The 24,067-nt window shown below is 44.3% G+C and overlaps 1 protein-coding gene across 3 annotated transcripts in view; it reads left to right on the forward strand.

Moving 5' to 3' along the window:
- Positions 1 to 24,067, forward strand: part of LOC135547153 (myosin light chain kinase, smooth muscle-like) — an 81,008-nt gene that overhangs the window by 44,005 nt on the left and 12,936 nt on the right. The window contains exons 12-23 of one of the 3 annotated variants that reach the window (XM_064975867.1): positions 1,632 to 1,784; positions 5,127 to 5,264; positions 7,167 to 7,364; positions 7,548 to 7,794; positions 8,166 to 8,246; positions 8,595 to 9,376; positions 11,141 to 11,257; positions 12,141 to 12,209; positions 22,380 to 22,433; positions 22,818 to 22,865; positions 23,388 to 23,515; positions 23,750 to 23,906. In XM_064975867.1, coding sequence (XP_064831939.1) covers positions 1,632 to 1,784; positions 5,127 to 5,264; positions 7,167 to 7,364; positions 7,548 to 7,794; positions 8,166 to 8,246; positions 8,595 to 9,376; positions 11,141 to 11,257; positions 12,141 to 12,209; positions 22,380 to 22,433; positions 22,818 to 22,865; positions 23,388 to 23,515; positions 23,750 to 23,906 — 2,172 coding nt within the window. The remainder of the gene's footprint in view (positions 1 to 1,631; positions 1,785 to 5,126; positions 5,265 to 7,166; positions 7,365 to 7,547; positions 7,795 to 8,165; positions 8,247 to 8,594; positions 9,377 to 11,140; positions 11,258 to 12,140; positions 12,210 to 22,379; positions 22,434 to 22,817; positions 22,866 to 23,387; positions 23,516 to 23,749; positions 23,907 to 24,067) is intronic. The other 2 variants (XM_064975869.1, XM_064975870.1) reach the window with 2 other exon arrangements.

Raw genomic sequence — 24,067 nt, forward strand, 5'->3', positions numbered from 1 at the left:
AGTAGTAGCAGCAGCAGCGTAAGTGTGTGGCAAAAATATTTGCCCCACACATCACATACATCAAGTTGTCATTTCTCATTGTCTTATCCCTTGTTAAAATGTTTTTCTATATTTACAGTACCGGTCAAAAGTTTAGACACCTACTTATTTCAGGGTTTTTCTTTATTTGTACTATTTTCTACACTGTAGAATAATAGTGAAGACATCAAAACTTTGAAATAACACATCAAATCATCTAGTAACCAAAAAAGTGTTAAACAAATCAAAAGTAGGTTTTGAGATTTTTTTCAAAGTAGCCACACTTTGCCTTGATGACAGCTTTGCACACTCTTGGCATTCTCTCAACCAGCATCTTGAGGTAGTCAACTGGAATGCATTTCAATTAACAGGTGTTCCTTGTTAATTTGTGGAATTGCTTTCCTTAAAGTGTTTGAGCCAATCAGTTGTGTTGTGACATGGTAGGGGTGGTATACAGAAGATGGCCCTATTTGGTAAAAGACCACGCCCATATTGTGGCAAGAACAGCTCAAATAATCAAAGAGAAATGACAGTCCATTACTTTAAGACATGAAGGTCAGTCAATATGGAAAATTTCAAGAACTTTTGAGCGTTTCAAGTGCAGTCGCATAAACCATCAAGCAATATGATGAAACTGGCACTCATGAGGACCGCCACAGGAAAGGAGAGTTACCAGCCTCAGAAATTGCAGCCCAAATTCATCGTTCAGGTAAGACAAATCTCAACATCAACTGTTCAGATGGGACTGAGTGAATCAGGCCTTCATGGTCGAAATTGCTGTAATGTAGTAGTACACAGCGTTGTGCGAGATCTGCAGTTTCCTGGAATTTTTCTCGCATGGAATAGCCTTCATTTCTCAGAACAAGAACAGACTGACGAGAATCAGAAGAAAGGTCTTGGTTTCTGGCCATTTTGAGCCTGTAATCGAACCCACAAATGCTGATGCTCCACATACTCAACTATTCTAAAGGCGGCCGGTTGTATTGCTTGGTTAATCAGCACAACCGTTTCAGCTGTGCTAACATAATTGCAAAAGGGTATTCTAATGATCAATTAGCCTTTTTAAAATTATATACTTTATATTAGCTAACACAACATGCCATTGGAACACAGGAGTGATGGTTGCTGATAATGGGCCTCTGTATGCCTGTCATTTTTGTAGTCATTTACAACATTAACAATGTCTACACTGTGTTTCTGATCAATTTGATGTTATTTTAGTGAACAGAAAAAGTGCTTTTCTTTCAAAAACAAGGACTTTTCTAGGTGACCCCGAACTTTTGAACGATTGTGTAATTTTTGCATTGTTGGGAAGTAAGTGTTTCACTGTTACGCTACACCTGTTTACAAAACGTGACCTTTCAGAATTGATATGAAGGAATACACTCTTAGTCCCTTGATTTGATATGAAAATGGATTTACACAACATGTCCTGCATGGTAAACGTCTTAATTTGTAATGACCTTTCATTATCTCTCCCCAATACGGCCCTGCTTTACCGTGACAGCAAAAGTGTACCCTGCTCTGTGTAAGAGAAACTATTTTTGCTGGGAGTGGATTGTGTTTAGGTGTTCCACAAGTGTGACACATGTTCCTCTCTCTTCCACCATCAGACAAGCCCATTCCGTACGCCCGCTCTTCCTTTGAGAATGGCCTGGCCCAACTCTCAGTCCAGGGCGCCCTGCCAGAGGACGAGGGCCAGTATACTTGTGTTGCTGAGAACATCCATGGGAGAGCCGTGTGCACTGCCAAAGTCCTCATCAAAGGTGGGCCTGGGAGCCTCTAGAGGCCATATGTATCGAGTTTCTCAGGCTGCGTTTACACAGGCCGCCAAATTCTGATGTTCTTTTCACTAATTGGTCTTTTAACCAATCAGATATTTTGCCAATAATTGGGTGAAAGATCCTAATTGGACTTCCTGTGTTAATGCTACCTGAGAGTAGGAGTGCTAGGATCAGCTTCCCTCTGTCCATGTAATCTTATTCATTGTCATCTAAAAGGCGAAACTGATCTAGATCAGCACTCCCCTCTTTGAGACGCTTGATACATCCAGCCTCAGATGTGTTTCTTTAACCTTTGCATCTTTGAGAAGACACATTTAATCTGTGATTGATGTATCAGATATTTCCCAGAGGACTACCCCAATAGAGCACATATGTATGTAATTATTTCTCAAAATGATGCTGATTACTTGTACTTTTGCAGTTCCGCTATTAGTCCCCGAAGCCCTATAGTTTGTAATATATTCCAATTTTATGACTTTGGCTTCCAACAGTCTGCAGTGCTAAAATTAGGGGAATGACCAATGAATGTTATTTTGATAATTGGGTTTAGATTTTACGTTTTTGAACATCTAAACACGCGTTTTGTTTTGGCTAAATTGAAAATGCGCTCAATTCTTGAGATAGGAAAATGCTTCTTTCTTTTTAGAAGAATGAGTATTTGACGGTTTGCTAAAGCCCTGAAATGTCTCTTGTGAGTACGTTGAGCCTCTTTGAAGAATGCTACTCTAAGATAATAGCTATTTAGGGATCCGATGTAGCATTTAAGGAAACATCTGCTCTCTCTGTTGCAGTTTGTTTTAGTCCCAAATGGCACCCTATTTCCTTAAGTAGTTCACTACTTTTGACCATGGCCCTGCTCAAAAGCAGCACACTAAAAAAAAAATTGGTTACCATTTGGGATGAAATCCTTGTCTATCAGCACACGCCAGGCTTCAAGGTGGAGGTTCAGCTATTTGTTTCGCTGGGGTAAACATTTGAAATACCACCATTTTCCCAGGGGCACACTCCAACATTCAAACCTCATTTCCAAACAAAGCACGTGTGTTTAGTGAGTCCGCCAGAGGCAGTAGGAATGACCAGGGATGTTTGGTTGATAAGTGTGTGAAATTGACTATTTTCCTGTCCTGCTAAGCATTCAAAACGTAACGTAGTTTTGGGTGTCAAGGAAAATGTATGGATGTAAAAAGTACAATCTTTTCTTAAGGAATGTAGTGATGTAAAAGTTGTCAAAAAATTGAAATGATAAAGTACAGATACCCCCCAAAAAACAACTTAAGAAAAAATACTTTAAAGTACTACTTAAATACTTTACACCACTGGTCAAAGGTGGTGCGCTAATAAAGAGAATATGGTGCCATTTGGAATGCTGGCTGAGGCAGCAGTGCTGATGGAAACATGCTGGAGATGCCTTGGATCTCCCTCTGGCATGCTGGATATGCATACAGACGGTTTTCTGTGTTTATGACAAGCCTGCCTCCCTGTCTGTTGGGTCCTGACATCCACAGGGTTAGAGCCATTTCAATTTATAAACTTGGGGGAAGGGAGGTGGGTTGACTACGTAAAACCAAACACCATACATGGTGTGCATGAATCAAGGAGCGAGGGCCAAAAAGTTCCCGTTGGTCTCTCGTTCTCTCTCTTCCTCACGCTCTCTCTCGTTCTCTCTCACAGCGAGGCTGGCCTGTTTTGGTGCCCAGACTACCACTCTGTAACAGCATGAAGCAAACCCATGCGCAGATACTGTGTGAGAGCGAAGTCTTGAGTCTCGCTCATCTTAATATCTGCGGTTTTATTCATTGCAATGTAATTCATCTGAGTCTACCTTTAATGGACTGAAGTGTAATGATGAGTCAAGTAATTTGATTTTGGACTCTCAAAGACCTTGGCAGGAACATCGTCCCTATGGTCGTCTTTTAATGAGATTATTCCAGTGTTTGCATATTCAGGAAAATGTTCCTTGCATGTTTGCCAAGAACATCACAATATGGGGAGCTGACTTCGTAGAACCAAGCACAATACATGCTGGTAATGTTCACGATGTGTCTAGTATTCATGATCTGCATTCCAAATGGCACCCTATTCCCTATGTAGTACAGCACTAAATAGGAAAAACGGTGCCATTTGGGATTCAGACCCCATCAGAGATGGTAGAGAAACCAAGACACCCCACTCCCTTTATTTTTTATTTATTTATTACACAGACCGGAACCTTGACCATTTTTTTTCCAATTGTAAACTGCCGGAGTTAATTTTATAGCGTTGCTTTGTGTTCCAGATGCCAGATGAGGATCAGGTGTACTCGTGACGTTCTGCTCCATAGCTTCTGGAAGTGTGCAGACAGTGGCTGCTGCTGCAGCACCTATATAGGCTTGGCTGCCAATGTCATTAAGAACATAAACAGTTTTCCACAGATTCTTTGGTATGGGTTCTTCAGTATTTTAGGTTTCGGATATCCTGCAGTAGACTGCCAGACAGCTCATTTCCTGATGTAGGAGAGCTGTTGCTCTCTCCCAGAAGGTTATCTTTTTCTGAACGAGCAGAGACTCCCAAGAGACGCACAGGGAGTTTGTTAACATCAGCATGTTCCTCTTTGTTTTTCTAAATCATCATGACTCTGTCCCAAATGGCTTCCTATATAGTCTACTACTTTTAACCATGGGCTATGGTCATAAGTAGTCCATTATATGGGGTGCTATTTGGGATGCATTTTAAGAGATCTACGCCAGCCTCTATATATAGTACTCCAGGAATCCATGTTGAGGTAATATTTATTTACATGACTGTGAAGGAAAGACCTTCACTCGGAGAAGACTCTCTTAATATAGCATATTTAACTGTGAAGCAAGTAATGTTATGTCTTTGACTGGAATGGAAAATGAACAGAAAGACAAACTCCCAATAGCCTGCACTGATTGACCTATGCACACACCCAACTACTAATTGTCTTGTTAATAGGTTGTTGGCTGTTTAATTTCACACTGGAGGACTGACACAGGTGCAGATGATATTAGCTTAATGAATGAATGTATTTTTAACCTGTGTCAGAAGTGTTTGGAGATCGTCCTCCAAGCAAGGCTATGTTTTGTTCTGCCAATGGTTTTTACTTGCTCTGCAGTTTTACAATAAATGAAGTCATTTTTTTACCTCCCCTTTTTACCTGTTGTTTTAAGCCTTTTGACTTTCAGAGTAGGCCAGCTCCCTCACGATGGCCGTCAACTGGGGGAAAGTTAACCGTCGTTGGTTCTCTAGGCTTAGTGTGCTGTTCAGTGAATTACTCATGTTTCTGTTCTGTAAAAAGTAACCCTGCAAATGTTATAATTTCAGCTAAGAAAAGTGCCAAGAGGACGGACCCTCCGAATGCAGTCGACACCAAGAAGCCATCGGCCCCTGTATTTCTCCGAGGTCTGAAGGATCTAAAAGTCATGGACGGTAGCCAAGTCATCATGACCGTGGAGGTGACGGGTAAGAGAAGGCCTCTCGGGTCGTATTCATTCGGCACCAAACGGAAGAAAACAGACAAACAGGAGAGGGACTACCTGGACAAGTCCAAGAAGTGCTTTTTCCCTCCCCTCTATTAAAAAAGAAGCTTCTTTACTTTGAAAAACATTTTGCTGTGGTGCACCCTAATGAATACAACCCTGGTGGGTGTCTCGTTTTAGCCCTGATTCCCATTAATCAGAATGGAAAACTCATCGTGTGTGTTTTCAGCGACTGTTTGCTTTAGAAGCTGGTATTTCCTGCTTGGCCCCCCAGAGATACTTGTTTGGTTTTCGGGTGTTTTCTGCATTTCCATTTCCTTCCAATGTGTGACCTGAGGGGATGGATTGACTCTGAGTATTATCACTTATTATTATTACGTAATCTTCATTATCCCACTGAGGTTGTTCGCATGGGGGAGGAGGCTCTAGTAATGCGTCGTATGATTTACATTATTCTAGACCTCGTCTTTTTAATGTGAATAGTGATGGAGCAGGAGGGTCCCTTGCTTTATTTTCTTATAAAAGATTTCTAATAGCTTTAAAGCACATGCATTTTATTTTGATCATGCCTATGTGAAAAATGCATACAGTTACGCAAGACAACTGTATCATTGAGTGTGTTATGTAATACAACCTGTCATAACGGCCTGCTACTATAGGGCACAATTTAAAGGGGTAGTTCACCCAAAGTTAGAATATGATTTTAGTTTCCTTACCATGTAAGCGTCTGTGGACAAGGTGAGACTGAAATCTGTGCTTTGGTTTTGTTTACCTGTCCACTGTCTCCATGCTTACTTTTTTTCTTTTTTGTCCAAACCGTGAATTTGAATTAGAGGAAGTAGAATCAATTCAAAGAAATTCGACTAACATATGAAACGTAAGTCTCCTTCTTTTGGCAAATATTTTTGCCAAAAGCATCTCCCACCTCTTACTTAACCAATAAGGCCCGAGGGGATGTGGTATATGGCCAATACACCCCGGTTAAGGGCTGTTCTTACGCACGATGCAACACGGACTGCCTGGACACAGCTGTTAGCTGGGGTATATTGTCCATATCACAAACCCCCAAGGTTGCTTATTGCTGTTATAAACTTGTTACCAACATAATTAGAAAAGTACAAATAAATGTTTTGTCATACCTATGGTATACAGTATGATACACAGTACCACGGCTGTCAGCCAATCAGCGCTCGAACCATCCAGTTTGTAATAAAGAAAAGATACCATTTCAAATATTAGTTTGACTATAACTCAATGTTGAACAAGTCTTTGCTTTGAGATGTAAGGTCAAAGATGGTGGATAAATGAAGACATCCCATAAAGGCCATTTACCAACTTTTTGTTGTTGTCAGAGTTCAGTTCTACTTAAAGTAAAGAATCATCCATTTTGAATGTTATATTGTATTTGTGCATCTCTGAGTGATGTTCTATCGATTTCCAGGAGAAATGTCATGTTTTCATGTGTATCTGAGCTATTCGGCGTTCAAGCAGGCAGAAATACAGCCGGGAAATGGCCCTGGGAATTGATAGATCATATTTGTGCATCTCCGAGCGATGTTCTAACATTCAAAATGGGTGAATCTTTCCTTTTTTAAAGGGGTTGCTCTCCCATAGGCAATAATCAATAGTAGCTGGGGCTGGTCTTTGGTTCATGGACTGTATATGAACCAGAAAAAAGTGTTAAAATAAACAAATGTAATTAAATGATACCTTTAGTTCCAATTGTGGCCAATTGACTAATTCGCAACTCCATTCCGAATTTACCTTAACCCCGGTCCAAATCATCTGAAAGTCACTTTATTGATCTACACAATCCCATTTTAGACACGTTGAAATGATGTGGACATGAAACACAACGTTTAATGTGACCTTTTTATGGTCGTAGGGAATCCTCATCCAGAGATTGTGTGGCTCCACAATGGGAAGGAGATCCAGGAGTCTGAGGACTTCCACTTTGAGCGGAAGGGGAACCAATGCAGTCTGTTCATCCAGGAAGTCTTCCCTGAGGACACTGGGAAGTACACCTGTGAGGCATGGAACAAAGTAGGGGAGGTTCGCACAGAGGTCTCACTCACTGTACAAGGTAGGTTAACATCCTAGCTAACTCTACTTGAGATAGCTCGGTGTGTCAGGTGAAATTGGATGTATTAAACTGTAGCAGATGTAGTTTATGCCTAGGGTTACAAAAATGTGGGTAACTTTACCAGCATTTTGCAACCCTGTTCATGCCATAATGAACTATTGGTTATCCATGTCTGTCTTCCAGAGCCCCAGGACGGGGTCCAGCCCTGGTTCATCACAAAGCTCAAGCCCACCACCGCCTACCTGGGCCAGAATGTCCTGCTGTCCTGTGCCATCGCTGGGGACCCCTTCCCTCAGTGGAGCTGGATGAAGCAGGGCCAGGTGGTGACCACTGACCTGGACTATGAGATACTGCAGAAGGAGGATGTGGTGTCCCTGCTAATTAGACGAGTCCGGTCCCACCACGCCGGGGACTACGAGATCAGCCTGAGGTAGGCTTCTACATCCCAAGTGGCACCCTATTCCCTATGAAGTGCACTACTTTTGACTAGATGACCAGGGGATGCACTTCATAGGGAATAGGGGTGCCTTTTGGGACATAGTGGGAGGACTCCTTATACAGTAGATGACTTGAATGTTTCACTTTTGTTATGCTTTGATTGGTTATTACAATACATGGGTTAGGGTTACATATTAAAAAGTAATGTTAAGGTCATCTAAAACTGCCATCACTGAGACACAAGCCCTCTTCTTGATGCTGTCTCTTTTTTTAGAGGGATTTGGCCTGAAAGGACCAGTTACGGTCAATTAAAACACTCCCTCCTCCCCAGTTTTCCATTCCTTTTCTCATCCTCTCTTCTAGGAACAAAGTGGGTGACTGCAGTTGTGTTGCCACTCTGGTGGTCAGTGAGGGTGCAGTGGTGTCCAGTGGAGAGCACCAAACGTATGTAACTAACTAGCCTACTGCTTCATTGTCGAGGTCCCTCAACCTGGGCTATTTTTGCCTTCCCTTCCCCTCCCCAGACCCCAGTTTCAAATCCGCTTAATCCCTGAATATAACCAAATAAATAGTTTACAGTACCTCCTCCAGCTGTGCCATTGTTCAAAGCCTGGGGGCTGGGGCCCTGCTCAGGGTGCATGCCCTTATAAGGCTACTGAAGTCATCTCTGATGTAACATGTTGAGTTGTGTATCTCCCCCAATTAACTAGTGGAGGCTGAGCCAGCAGGGGCTTTTAAACAACCCCTGTTTTTTTTCCTCTTCCACACCTCACTCTCTCTGTGCTGCTGCAGCCCTGAGCCTTGTCAGCGTGTGGGAGGAGTGGACGGGACAGTGAGAGGCAGAGCACCACCAAGCAGCAGCTCCATTCCGCAGCAGGGGTCAGAAGAGCCAAGCACAGCCCGGGGACTCCTGAAGAGGCGCGTGGAGACCAAGGAGCACCGCGAGGACCAGATCCGCCTGCAGGAGGCTGAGCAGCGCGACTTCCGCACGGTGCTGGGCAGAAAAGTCACCACCAAGAGCGTCTCCGAGGAGGACCTGAAGGAGATTACGGCGGAACAGATGGACTTCAGGGGCCAGCTCCAGCCCAGAGGGGGCAAGCCCAAGACACTGTCTGAAGATGAGAGGAAGGTCAACGCTCCCACGCAGGTGGACTTTAGAGATGTGCTGGGGAAAAAAGGGGGCACCACCGCCACCTCCCCAAAACCAGGTACCGCTCCTACTGAGAAAGGAGAGCCTACAGATTTCAGATCGGTTCTGGCCAACAAGAAGAATCAGACGAGCTTGGAGAAGAATGGGGAGAGCCCTACTCCAGAAGCAGCAACACCGAAAGCCCCTGCTGCCACTGAGAAGGAGAAGAACGCTATCAACTGCGTGGCAGGTGGGATTATTGATGAGAGTAACAACATTGAAAAGGAGCCTTTGTTCAGTCAGAAGCTGAGTGATATGAGCGTGGTGGACGGGGCTTGCCTGAGGCTACATTGCCAAGTGACCTGTGACCCCCCAGCTTCTATTACCTGGACTCTAGACGGGAAGGTCATCAAGCCCTCCAAGTTCATCAAGCTGTCCAACGAAGGTAAGTATGTGGACCACTACTAGGCCGACCATGTCTGCGTCCCAAATGGCACCCTATTAGGTTTTTATAGTGCACTACGTAGATAATTCGCATCCCATGTGTTTGTGGAGGCTTGGCTTCAAATGGCACCCTATTAGGTTTTTATAGTGCACTACGTAGATAATTCGCATCCCATGTGTTTGTGGAGGCTTGGCTTCTAATATTGTGAAGTAGTGTGACAGACAGTGATGTGACTGAGTTTCCCCTCTTGCACCGCTGCATTCGATATGGGATATGATGGGAACATATCCCTTTACATAGAGGGAGTCGATGTTATCATAGTGCCGAATTGTTTTGTTCTGGGTGCTTGTAATTGTCTCCTTGTAGAAAGCCCCACATATTTACAAGGTGGTATGAATCGACTGTAGAGTAAGAATGGCCAAAGGATTCCCTGTTTCTGGGCTCCTTGGGGTCCCCTGACACACCGCCAACACAGACGTCGTGTTCGTCCCAAATGGCACCCTTTCCCTGAAATAGTGCACTGCATAGGGAACGAGGTGTAATTTGGGACAAGTTTGTCCATAATCACTGCTCTGTTATTTCAGGCAGTTTGTGTTGGTGCAGATGCCTGGAACTCTGGCTATCTTGAACCAGTATTTGTCAGTCCAGTTAGAGTGCATTTTTGTCAGGATAACAGTTCAGTCCAGAGTTGAGGCAGCGGTTAAGCGTTGCTCTGGTCCCATAGCTTGACCATGACAACAGCGAGTTGCCTGTCTGTTATTGAGTGCAACCGAATGACGCCCTTTGACCAGCGCTATGGGTAAGGGCTAATTTAACAAGACAATCAACGGGCAGCAGCACAGTAACATAACTAGGCACACTGCTCAACCACCAGCTGTTACGTCCTGTGACACAGCCCCAGATCTCAACCGTCACACAGCCAAGTCAGGGCCTCACCTAGTGAAATAATGGAATCATGTATAGGTGACCCCCCCCCCCCCCCAGGTCATTTTTATTCTCCTTTTAGTGTCAAGGTGGGTCATGTTGAAGAATGCACCTTTTTTTTTTCATTTACATCCCACCATAACAAAAGTAGTATGTGAGTTATGACCTCATGGAGCCGTAAGGTAGTAATGGAGGCTACGGTTGTGTGTGTGTGTGTGCTGGGTGCCACTGTAGCTATGGTTGTGTGTTCTCGGGGCCACTGTGGATGTGATTGTGTACTGGGGGTCACTGTGGCTATGGATGTGATTGTGTACTGGGGGCCGCTGTGTGTGTGTACTGGGGGCCGCTGTGTGTGTGTACTGGGGGCCGCTGTGTGTGTGTACTGGGGGCCGCTGTGTGTGTGTACTGGGGGCCGCTGTGTGTGTGTACTGGGGGCCGCTGTGTGTGTGTACTGGGGGCCGCTGTGTGTGTGTACTGGGGGCCGCTGTGTGTGTGTACTGGGGGCCGCTGTGTGTGTGTACTGGGGGCCGCTGTGTGTGTGTACTGGGGGCCGCTGTGTGTGTGTACTGGGGGCCGCTGTGTGTGTGTACTGGGGGCCGCTGTGTGTGTGTACTGGGGGCCGCTGTGTGTGTGTACTGGGGGCCGCTGTGTGTGTACTGGGGGCCGCTGTGTGTGTGTGTACTGGGGGCCGCTGTGTGTGTGTGTGTACTGGGGGCTGCTGTGTGTGTGTGTGTGTGTGTGTACTGGGGGCCGCTGTGTGTGTGTGTGTACTGGGGGCCGCTGTGTGTACTGGGGGCCACAGTGACAAAGTTTCTCTGTGTGTGTGTGTTTTTCCTGCAGGAGGCCAGTGCTCCCTGACCATCGACAAGGCCCTGCCCGAGGACGAAGGCCAGTACAAGTGCCGGGTGGAGAACTCGGCCGGTAAAGCAGAGTGTTCCTGCATGGTGCTGGTGGATGGTGAGTTGTTCCTGGCTGTCATGTCCCACTCCCATGAGTCCCCCTTGGACTCCCGGCTGCCCCGGCATAACCCTAGGCACTTCCTGCAATTACAGCGGCCAGATTAGCCGAGCTGGAGTCCCTGTTCCAGGCTCCCACTGCACGTCCGCCTTGCCCAGCCCCCCAGCACTCACTAACAGGCCTGCATCAAAACATTAGGCAGGCACGCACGGTTCAATCCTAGTTTTATATTAATTTGCAATACATATTGATTGAACTGTCGCATACTTCTACTACTGTTGCCATCAATACAAAAATATGAGATTATGAAACGTAATTTAGGGAAAGGGGGTTACCTAGTCAGTTGGACAACTGAATGCCTTCAACTGAAATGTGTCTTCCGCATTTAACCCAACTGAATCAGAGAGGTGTGTGTGTGTGGGGGGGGGGGGCTGCCATTTCGTAAAGTGAGTCGAGATAAAATATGTTTAGCAGGAGAGACAAAGATGGATACAGGGGCATATCTCAATGATTCAGTTCACTTTAAATGGTCCATTGGGAATCCATACATTTTTAACATTGACTGGTTAATTTCATGTATGGTTCACTGTCCACGGTCTATACACCATTATATTCCGGACGCTGACATTGCTCGTTATGATATATCTACATTTCTTTTTGGATTATGTGTATTATTTTGAATTACTGCACTGTTGGTGTTAGGGAAAAAAAGCGACCAATAAACTTTGATTTGATTTCTATAAAGTACTGTACAAGACTATGGTTACTTTTTTTTTTGTTACTGATACAATTCGTAGGAATTATTTTTAGCATGAAATAAATGGCAATAATAATGTGTGGAAATCTGTGACCTGAAACATGTTTTCGTTTTCCTCTCTCATAGATCCTACAGACACAAACTCGACAGCAGCTGACAAGAAGAGCAAGAAGCCATCCATCCCTACCTCCGAGAGTGAGTTTCCAAAATATGCTTATTCCCCAAAGAAGGAGCGGCATGGGATCTGCCTTTCCCACTGCTGCAGCCTGTCTGCCTCCTCGAGCTCGGGCACTTTTATAGCATGTGAACAAAAAATATATATATATTGTTCTTACCCTGTGATCGGCTTGCAGTATGTAGAGAACAAAGGACAGATATAAGGTGTAAATAGCGATCAGTAAATATTTTATCCGAAGTAGGTTTGATTTACACTACTAGAATATCTTAATAGTCCTCTTAATCTTTCCAAGCTTGAGGAATGCATAGGTAGTTTGACAGCGTTATGTGCTATACCCCTGCACATTATTTTCCATATGATTTAATGATGTAAGCCTGTAAAAAACCCAGCCGAATCCTCCTTCTGAATCAAGCACATAAATCTTCCTTTACATAAAAGGCTTTGGATCGGGCACGCTTAGGGCTGAGCATGAAGCATGTCCGTTTAGCCCTCCAGCTTGGATGGTTCCTTCCAGGGGTCAGAGGCCACTATGACACCCCTCTCCTCTGATGTTTGACAGAGCTAATTGACTGCTGTTTGTCTTTAAGCCCGGGACACTCGCTGGCACTTAAAACAAGCCCAAGGAGGGAGGGAGAGGAAAAGGCAAGGGGGAGAGGGAGGAAACGAGAGCGAGAGACCCTTTGCATGGCTGCCCCGCTTACTCAACCTCCTCTCCCGAACTTCCATGTAAGGCTCGCGTCTCCCTGTTCCTCAGCCATCTCTTGATTCAGCCAGAAGCACATGCTCCGGCCTCTTTTTCCAATACTTGGAGGTTCTGCAGAAAATCTGCCAGCTTTGGGATACGCTTTTGTCCTGCTGGAATGTGGCCTGACCCCAACAAGCTACAAAACTCAGAGCTGTAGGATAGTTTGGAGCAGTTAAATAAAAGCAGACGGTTGAGACCTGACACAAGAGCCCCAGATTTATTAAGGCTAATCTCTTTTGATGTTGGATTCCCAAGTAGGGTAGATTTGAAACAAGGAAAATGTTTTCAAGTCCGGCGTTGGGTGTAATTCTGTTTTTAGAATGATTCATTCACTACAATGTTCCAATGGGGTATTGGATGTCATGTGAAGCTATAACCCCGATTTGTGATAGTTGGTGTCAGTGCTTATACTGTAGTTCTTACATATTTTGTTATTTTACATGGTACTAGAAAGCTTATTGTTGCCAAATGTAATGTTAGTTTTATAGCTTCATTCTATAGCTGGAGGACTCCTGATATCCACATGAGTGTTTAACTTTTTTGTCTTTATCTGTTGCGGCTACTGTCTTTCTGCTAGCTAGGGCCATCTACTTTAAGTGCTGCCTGTTTTCCCAGTGACTTACTTGGTGTGTGAACTGCTGACTGCTCATAATTTGCAGGTAGTTGTTGACACATCAACTGGACTATTGCAACTGGCTGTTGGCTGGGCTCCCCGCTTGTACCATTAAACCCCTGCAACTTATCCAGAATGCAGCAGCCCGTCCAGTTTTCAACCTTCCGAAGTTCTCTCAGGTCACCCTGCTCCTCCGCACACCCTCCACTGGCTTCCAGTCAAATCTCGCATCCACTACAAGACCATGGTGCTTACCTACGGAACGGCAAGAAGAACTCCCTACCTTCAGGCTATGCTCAAACCCTACACCCCAACCCGACCACTCCGTTCTGCTACCTCAGGTCTCATGGCCCTCCCCTACGGGAGCCCAGTCCAAGCTCTTCTGTGTCCTGGCACCCCAATGGTGGAACCAGCTTTCCCCTGAAGCTAGGACAGCAGAGTCCCTGCCCATCTTCCGAAAACGTCTGAAACCCAAACAGCATCTTTAAATCATTCTCATCACTCTACTAGCACTTGCACTTGACCCCCCCCCCCCTTCTAGCTCCAACTCTACTGATAGCTACGTTGAGGAACAATGTACTGTCTATGCCTGTGATATGTGGTTGTCCTACCTAGCGATCTTAAGATGAATGCACTAACTGTAAGTCACTCTGGATAAGAGTGTCTGCTACATGACAAAAATGTAAATGTTTTGATTCAGATTCTCATCCAGATGCATGGTCGTATTACGTCCAAGTGCTTTACCGAGTGGGCTATCGATGTTATTCGCCATGTTATGGTTTTTCTAAAGCAGTCCCTGTTGCTCGTGCTTGTGTGTTATCTAATTACAGCCACAGAGCGTGGTGAGCCATGGGAAATGCGTCAGTGGCGTAGTGCTATGAAAACAAGCAGCTTTTTCATCCCCGCTGGAAAACTCTAACCCCTGCACATTTATTTAACTTGCGCTCGGGGGCACAGTCCAGCACTGCAGGGTCCTGGAGAGCTCAGAATGCACTGTCCCATCGGGACACTCAACCGCTCCTTTACCTCGTATCAAACTGCTTTCATCTGTGCCCTCTACTCCTTTTGACAGCCCGTAACAATGCTGGACAAGTGAGATGTAATGTTCTCCCTCTGTTATGACGGAGTGTGTGCTCATCAGGTGATTCAATGGTTTCTCTAGATTCCATGTTGGGGGGGGGGGGGCGATTATAAAAACTGATTGTGATACAGGCCTGTGCAATGCAATGTCTCCAGATTGTCTAAACACAATGAAAGTAGAGAGAACTGACTCCAAGCCTGTGAGAAGGAACCAGATCAGGGCTCTGTGGAAGGGTTAAGGCCGGACTTGTTTTGACAGCTTCAACATGTCTCCGGCTGGGTAACATGGTGCAACTGCTCTGCAGCTCACATATGGACCGTGAGCCTTCAAGGCTTGATATCCTGGGTGCTGGCATAAGAACAGTTTAGTAGCAAGTAACTGAGAATTCTCCACTTCACAATATGTACATCACATCTCAATGGATTGTAATTGTGGAGCTCTCAGCTGAAGGCGTCCACATGCTTTCCATCCGAAACAATTCGGAACAGTTTGTGACGTTTTGGTCTTCGGCAAGTTTTTTTTGTGTGTTTTTTGGGGGGGGGGGGGGGGCTGTTCGTGCACAAATATAACGTGGCAAGCCAAAGTATATGCCCCTTCGGTGATTGGTCAACAGTAGGGGTCATTCAACGAGAGACTAATTGTTCTCATGTACATTTTTTCACTTGAGCAAAACTGCAAACGTCTTAGTTGGATGTAAATTTGTAAGACTTAAGACCACCTTTACAAAAAAAAATTATGCGATTTCTTGAGTTACACTACATGACCTAAAGTATGTGGACACCTGCTTGTCGAACATCTCATTGCAAAATCATTGGCATTAATATGGGGTAGCCTCCACTCTTCTGGGACGGCTTTTCACTAGTGAGGGGTGGGCAATTTCAGTCCTCGAGGGCCTGAATGGTGTCACAGTTTTGCATCAGCCCCAGCTAACACACCTGGCTCCAATAATCACCTAATCATGATCTTCAGTTTAGAATGCAATTTGATTAATTATCTGTGTTTGCAAGGGATGGAGAAAATGTTGACAAATCAGGCCCCAGAGGACTGGAGTTGCACACACCTGCACTAGATGTTTGAACATTGCTTCAGGGACTTGCTTCCATTCAATCACACAGCATTTGTGAGGTCGGGCACTGATGTTGGGCGATTAGGCCTGGCTTGCAGTCGGCATTCCAATTCATCCCAAAGGTGTTTGATGGGGTTCAGGGCTCTGTGCAGGCCAGTCAAGTTCTTCCAAATCAATCTTGACGAACCATGGGCCGCGCTTTGTGCACGGGGGCATTGTCATGCTGAAAAAGGAAAGGGCCTTCCCCAAACTGGTGCCTCAAAATTGGAAGCACAGAATCGTCTAGAATATCAATGCATGCTGTAACATTAAGATGTCCCTTTACTGGAACTAAGGGGCCTAGCCCAAACCATGAAAAACAACCCCAGACCATTATTCCTCCTCGACCAAACTTTACAGTTGGCACTGCATTATGGCATGTTCGCGAAATGCTTATGCTTCTAGATCCGACAGTCCAGCAGTATCTAACAGGTAATATCTAACAATTCCACAACAAAACCTAATATCTAACAATTCCACAACAAAACCTAATACACACAATCTAGTAAAGGAATGGGATGAGAATATAAAAGTATAAAATATATGGATGAGCAGTCGTGCAAGTCCTGGCTGTTTAACAATCTGATGGCCTTGAGATAGAAGCTGTTCTTCAATCTCTGTTCCAGCTTTGATGCACCTGTTCTGACCTCGCCTTCTGGATGGAAGCTGGGTGAACAGGTAGTGGCTCGGGTCGTTAATGTCCTTGATGGTCTTTTTGGCCTTAATGTGACATCGGATGTTGTAGGTGTCCTGGAGGGCAGTTAGTTTGCCCACTGATGAGTTGTGCAGACCGCACCACCCTCTGGCGAGCCTTGCGGTTATGGGCGGTGCAGTTTCCGTACCAGGCGGTGATATATAGCCCAACAGGATGCTTTCAATTGTGCATCTGTAAAAGTTTGAGGGTTTAAGGCAATTCTTCAGCCTCCTGAGGTTGAAGAGGCGCTGTTGCGCCTTCTTCACCACACTGTCTGTGTGGGTGGACCATTTTCAGTTTGTCCGTGATGTGTACATTGAGCAGTGTATCATTTTTATGGCGCTGGTCTGATCCTTTTGCTACCAAAGTCAATTATTTCCGGGAAACAGCTGTTCCATTTATCTAGCGCTTTGATTTGTTATGTGTGGATGTCCACTATGTCTGGGCTGGCTGTTTTTCAAGGATACACAAAGTGGTTTGGTTGAACTGTAGATGGGTGGGTGATCTAGCTAGCTTATGTTATAAATCCAGGTAGCAGACATTTATGTAGTTGGTGCTGTATATTAACGAATATACATGGGTTTGAACTTTAACAAAGAATTTGTTTACAATTGTACAATTTATGCTCCATGCATACATAAACCACAAAGACTGCCGGAAAGCCAAGAATGAAAGATTGTACATTTCTATGACTCACATGAAGGGAACATATTCCCTGTACTGCACATGGTAAGCTGTGGCACATAACCTTTTAGTATGAAAACTGACTGAAGACTTTTTCTACAATTTTCACAGCATTGTAATTGCCAGTCTTCATAGAATAAAATCTAATTTCATAAATGACATGTGGAAATGCATGAGTGAACATTAGGAAACAAGCAGCAGATGAAACAAAGACAATGTAGTGTACTACAGTGCATTCAGAAAGTATTCAGACCCCTTCACTGTCTCCACATTTTGTTACGTTACAGCCTTATTCTAAAACTGCTTAAATTGATTTTTTCCCTCAAACTATATACAATACCCCATAATGACAAATGACAAATCAAAAACAGGTATAAAAAAAACAACTGAAATATCACATTTACATAAGTATTCAGACCTTTTATTCAGTACTTTGTTGAAGCACCTTTGGCAGTGATTTCAGCCTAGAGTCTTCTGTTGGGAATGATGCTACAAGCTTAGCACACATGTATTTGGGGAGTTTCTCCCATTCTTCTCTGCAGATCTGTTCAAGCTCTGTCAGGTTGGATGAGAATCATCGCTGCGCAACTTTTTTTGGGGGGGGGGGGGGGGTGGTGTCTCTCCAAAGATGTTTGATTGGGTTCAAGTCTGGGCTCTGGTTGGGCCACTCAAGGACATTCAGTCTTGGCCCAAAGCCACCCCTGCGTGCGTTGTCTTGGCTGTGTGCTTAAGATTGTTGTCCTGTTGGAAGGTGAACATTCACCCCAGTCTGAGGTCCTGAGCGCTCTGGAGCAGGTTTTCATAAAGGATCTCTCTGTAATTTGCTCCGTGCATCTTTCCCTCGATCCTGACTAGTCTCCCAGTCCCTGCCACTAAAAAACATCCCCACAGAATGATACTGCTACCACCATGCTTCACTGTAGAGATGGTGCCAGGTTTCCTCCCAGATGTGACACTTTGCATTCAGGCCAAAGAGTTCATACTTGATTTCATCAGACCAGAGAATCTTGTTTCTCATGGTCAGAGTCCTATAGGTTCCTTTTGGCATACTCCAAGCAGGCTGTCATGTGCCTTTTACTGGGGAGTCGCTTCCATCTGGCCACTCTACCATAAAGGCCTGATTTGGTGGAGTGCTGCAGAGATAGTTGTCCCATCTTCACAGAGGAACTGGAGCTCTGTCAGTGACCATCTGGTTCTTGGTCACCTCCCTGACCAAGGCCCTTCTCCCCGATTTCTCAGTTTGCCCAGGCGGCCAGCTCTAGGAAGAGTCTTGGTAATTCCGAACTTCTTCCAATCCTGTCTCGGAGCTCTATGGACAATTCCTTTGACCTCATGGTTTACTTTTTTCTGACACACGCTGTCAACTGTGGGATCTTATTTAGACAGGTGTGTGCCGCTCCAAATCATGTCCAATCAATTGAATTTACCACAGGTGGACTCCAAGTTGTCGAAACATCAAGGATGATCAATGGAAACAGGATGTACCCGAGCTCAATTCAGTCTCATAGCAAAGGGCTTGAATGCTTGTGTAAAAGTATATATATTTTTAATGGATTTGCAATTTTTATTTACTTGTTTTTGCTTTGTCATTATGATGTATTATGTGTAGATTTGGGGGGGGGGCGTGAGCTAAATGCTAGCTAACGTTAGCATAGAGATAGAAAGCTAGCTCTTTTGACTTTCACTTACACCGGTTGACTTCATGCATGATTAGTTTATTTTGGACCAAAGCAAGATTATTTTTAATTGTCCAACGGCAGCCATGCATCGACTGTCACCAGAATAAGACCCTTAATATTTATTGCCGCATCAAGCTCATCACCTTGCACTTTCACCACCCTGTGAAGTTCACAATTTATTTAATCTGTAGCCCCAACCCTAATAAACTGCATACATTCCCGAAGAGTCATAGTGGGAGGACCACACATGTCATCGCGTGACCCCAAGTTTACTTCAATATGGTTATATCAATATTTGAGCATCGGTGTTTTCACCGATATTTCTCACATTTATTTTAAAGACACATTAAGATCCGGGCCTCCCGGGTGGCGCAGTGGTCTAAGGCTGTGCCACCAGAGATTCTGGGTTCGAGCCCAGGCTCTGTCGCAGCCTGCCGCGACTGGGAGGTCCATGGGGCGACACAAATCATCCGTGTTAGGGAGGTTGGCCTAGCGTCGTCCAGGTTAGGGAGGGTTTGGCCGGCAGGGATATCCTTGTCTCATCGCGCACTAGTGGCTCCTGTGGCGGGCCGGGCGCAGTGCACTCTGACCTGTTCGCCAGGTGTTTCCTCCGACACATTGGTGCGGCTGGCTTCTGGGTTGGATGTGCGTTGTGTCAAGAAGCTGTGTGGCTAGGTTGGGTTGTGTTTTTAGGATGCATGGCTCACAACCTTCGCCTCTCCCGAGTCCGTACGGGAGTTGCAGCGATGAGACAAGACTAACTACTACCAATTGGATACCACGAAATTGGAGAAAAAAGGGGTAAAAAAAGACAAAGCTCCCACCTTGTATGCATGTTACTTGATGTATTATTTTTTTTACCCCAATTTTGTGGTATCCAATTGGTAGTAGTTAGTCTTGTCTCATCGCTGCAACTCCCGTACGGACTCGGGAGAGGTGAGGTCGCGAGCCATGGGACAAGGACATCCCGGCCGGCCAAACCCTACCCTAAGCTGGACGACACTGGGCAAATTGTGCACCGCCGTATGCATCTCCCGGTCACGGCTCGATGCGACACAGCCTGTGATCGAACCGAGATCTATAGTGACGCCTCTAGCAGTGTGATGCAGTGCCTTACACGGAACCCAAACTGGCAGCACGTGTGCACCATCGTGCATACATTTATTTTTTCCCCCCACACCAAACGCGATCATGACACACAGGTTAAGATATCAAAACAAACTCTGGACCAATTATATTAATTTGGAGACAGGTAGAAAAGCATTAAACATTTATGGCAATTTAGCTAGTTAGCTTGCACTTGCTAGCTAATTTGTCCTGGGATATAAACATTGAGTTGTTAATTTACCTGAAATGCACAAGGTCCTCTACTCTGCCAATTAATCCACACACAAAACGGTTAACCGAATCGTTTCTCGTCATCTCTCTTCCTTCCTGGCTTTTTCTTCTCTTGACTTTATATTGCGATTGGCAATATGAACTTGTTAGTCCATATGCCTTGCGACGGTGATACAGAGATGTATAAGGCCGAGACGATAAAACCGGAGAGCAACTTCTTCCCTATTCCAGCACCATTTCAACTTCAACATCATCAAATAACCTATGACAGTGACAACTAAAATATACATAAAACAATTTAGTCCATTCAACGTAAACTGTGGCTGTCCATGGTTCTCATTTCTCTGTGTGTTCGTGCAAGTAGGGGGAAAAATGGCTAAAATGTTTGCTCACTAGCCTAAATTCCTTTCATGGGCAACGATGTGCCAAGCCAGCTAGTTAACATCTAGCTACATGTTGAACTTCCATCCTCAGGCACAATGTATGAATTTATGGTTGGATCAGAATTGCAGTTACAATCATTGGCCAGTATGGAGAATTAAGTAAAACCACAAGTCCAAGTCTCCATCCATGGCTAATTTAGGAGAGGCAATTTTAGCTAGCCACCATAGGACCACAACACAACGAGATCCAACAATTCAATTTCTGTCAATGACTTTCAATTTTGCTTTCGGTGTGATTAGAGTGAAGCCAAATCCAAACTGGCTTCCCTTGACACTTTTTAATGTTATTAGAATTTGTTTTGATGTGACAGGACCATTCACAGTTGAGCTCACTCAGCCAATCAGCGTTGAGCTAAACTGTGTTATATATTTTCAATCAAGGGAGGTCAAATGCTCACTGGCTTCTCTTGAATTCAGTGCTATGGATGGCAACAACTTCATACTCTTTTTGACCAGACAGAGTCAGACGGGTACTGTTTCGCTCACTTTGATGCTTTCTCTAGTGAGATACAGCCTCTTGCGAAATGAAGGAAAATTATGAAACAGACCATTTCTGGGGGAAGCCTGGCTTCCCTTGGTACCCATGAATACACATACTACCTTTTAACTGCAGCTCAAAGGCTGGGTGCAGTAGTTTATTTAGAATTCAGAACTGAACTGATGGATGTGAAAACTTTACAACCGGACTAATTAAGCATTTGTTGTTCTTTAAAGTGAAATCTATCTTTTGGTGTTTGTTTTTTTTTCTTTTTCAGTAGTCCGCTGTTGATACAGTCCCGATCATATTCTGCATGTCAGCAGTCAGGTTTTCAATACTTTGGACTTCCAAGATGCAAAGTATCACCGGCCCTATCACGTTGTCATGATGCAAAATGTATTTGCATCATGATGTGGCCGGTGACACATTGCATCTTCAAGATATTGGACTGCTAGCATGCAAAATATTTAGAAAAAAATACCAAAAGAGTGGATTTCCCCTTTAAGTTCTCTACTTGTTTTGGGTGGGAACTTCATGAACACAAGCTTTTAATGAGTACGCTATTTCCCGCATTAAACCCTTTCACGGCCATTCAGTGTGCTCATAACAATTTTAGTGTGTTTAAAAGCCTGTTCTCTTTGTTTGGCTGTCATCTGCTGTATTTTTACGCTGCAAAACAAATATTTGTACAGTATTCACAAATGTAAACAGCAATGGTAGATGTTATTTGTGCAAATTAAACTTTTTATCAACTTCATGTTTTGTTTCAGTACACTGGGCAAAAATAGTTGTTGTAAAAAGGATGTTCTTTCCAGAGAGGAGGATCTCATGCAGAAAAGAGGGAAGTAAAGACATTGCGAGCCTAAACTGTAATTCATCAAGGTTAATATTCCGTGTTGCTCCTCACTAGCTCCATTAGTTTGTTTTTACTGTCACATTCATTCTTGACGGCAATCAAATGTAATGTGTATTGTGCCAAGAGCTATTTCCTGAAGACTTTGGTACAATTTTTTTTTTATGACCAAAAAAGGCAAATAGCAAAGGACAAGGCGGCACTTTCTTCCAGGACATCCACAAGAGAATAGCTCCCTCCCCAAGTTGACTTATCAGATAGTTTGTTCTCGGTTCCCATATACTGTCCTGGGAAGAACTAACATTTTCTATGAAGTTCATAATGCCTTTATAATACACTAGTTATGGCGGACTATACGCCTAAGTCTTCAGAACTCATAAGTGTTTATAAAACCAAAATGATTTTATAGATGTACTATAAACGCAAATGCTTTAAACAAGGATTCTGAATGTACAAATGTGTTATTTCCCACAGTATGTGCTCCGTCAGAGGCTAGCCTACAAACTGGACTGGTGTTTCAAACTTGTGGTAAATGAGCTGTACAAATTCAATCTTCATCTATGCATTGATCAATAAGGCTTGTCAATAGTAACAACTGGATTCCAGCTATATTGGTGCAGGAACACTGAGTGATTATGTTGGGAAAAGAACAGGGACTTAAACTTTGATTTACTGACGCTTGCTGCTGTTGTTGCTCACAATGTAATCAATTGCAATGACATTAATTTATGCGAATTCTACACACCATTTTTAGAATCAGTCTGGGTTCTGATCAATATATTCATTTTACTTGAATAATTGCGTTGAAGATTCACAAATGGGAATCATTTGTATCAAATCTCATTGGATCCATTATCTACTGCATTGACATAACTGCGGCCTTCCCAATTTGTAATAATTTATTTTTTCCAGGTGAGGCAAGGATAAAGAAACCGAATACAAAGACTCCTCCCAAACAGGGTAAGAAAGACTTCCTCATACATGCAAAAGGTATCTCTATGTACCAAGCTTCTCAGAGTATGAGTGCTGAAGTAGGATCAGCTCCCCCTGTCCAAAAAGACCAAATGGATCCTAAATCAGCTCTTCTACTCTGGAGCACTTGATACATAGGGCCCCTGTACTAAAACTCTCTGGCCTAATAGAGAACGACCCAAATGTCAACAAGCAGGATAGATGATCCCCCTAGCCTGTGCTCCAGCCCAGCTCTCATTCAGGCTAGAGGGCCTAGCTCATGTGCCAAACACTGGCTGGACTCAGCTGCTCTGTGAGAGCTGCTCTCTGCTCTGTCTGAGGGTGCCTGTAATAGCAATGGGAGATTCCCCCTGCCAACCCATCTCAGCCCCCAGATTATTGGACAAACAGTGGAAGGGGGGAGCCAGATGAGTACTGAACGCTTTACCTGGAGGTTTGTTCTGATGATGGATAGAGATGTTTCTTGCTGAAGTGTGTGTGTGTGTGTGTGTGTGTGTGTGTGTCATCCAGCTATACCACCTCAGATTGTTCAGTTCCCAGACGACATGAAGATCCTGGCAGGAGAGAAGGTGGAAATTCTCTGTAAGTTTGGAGGAGCTCCTCCAATCAAATGCACCTGGCTCAAGTTCCGCAAACCAGTAAGGACAAGTCTGTACCAGTTCGCCCCTTTATGTATTGATTATATATTGACTCTATTGCTCTGCCCTGTCTATGATCAACTCCAATCTTCACCTGAAATGAACCACCATGTCCAATTTCTAATTATTTATGTATATATATTTAATAACACTATAGTAACTCTATGTAACTGTTTTAGCAAAAGTTTCCTTCACCGTGATATGACTTACCTTTTATGGTGGTTTTGTCTGCAGATCCAAGAGGTCAAAGGTGATTTAACCATTGAAACCACTGAGTCCAACAGTAAACTGACCATCGCTGACAGCCAGCAGGAGCACTGTGGCTGCTACACCGTAGAGTTGCGAAACAACTACGGCGTGAGACAGGCTGCTCTCAACCTCACCGTTGTTGGTATGTTCCATTTATCCAAATCGGGCCGTATTGAGCTTGGCCTCTAGGCGCTAGGCAGTGACGCCATTTTTAGCTCCATTGAGATTCACAAGACAATTAAGACTCTTGAGACATCTTTCCCTGTGAAATTATTTTTGCTATAACGCATGATTTAACTCGCC

Source organism: Oncorhynchus masou, chromosome 10, assembly GCF_036934945.1.
Source record: "Oncorhynchus masou masou isolate Uvic2021 chromosome 10, UVic_Omas_1.1, whole genome shotgun sequence".
In the NCBI taxonomy this organism is placed as follows: Eukaryota; Metazoa; Chordata; class Actinopteri; order Salmoniformes; family Salmonidae; genus Oncorhynchus; species Oncorhynchus masou.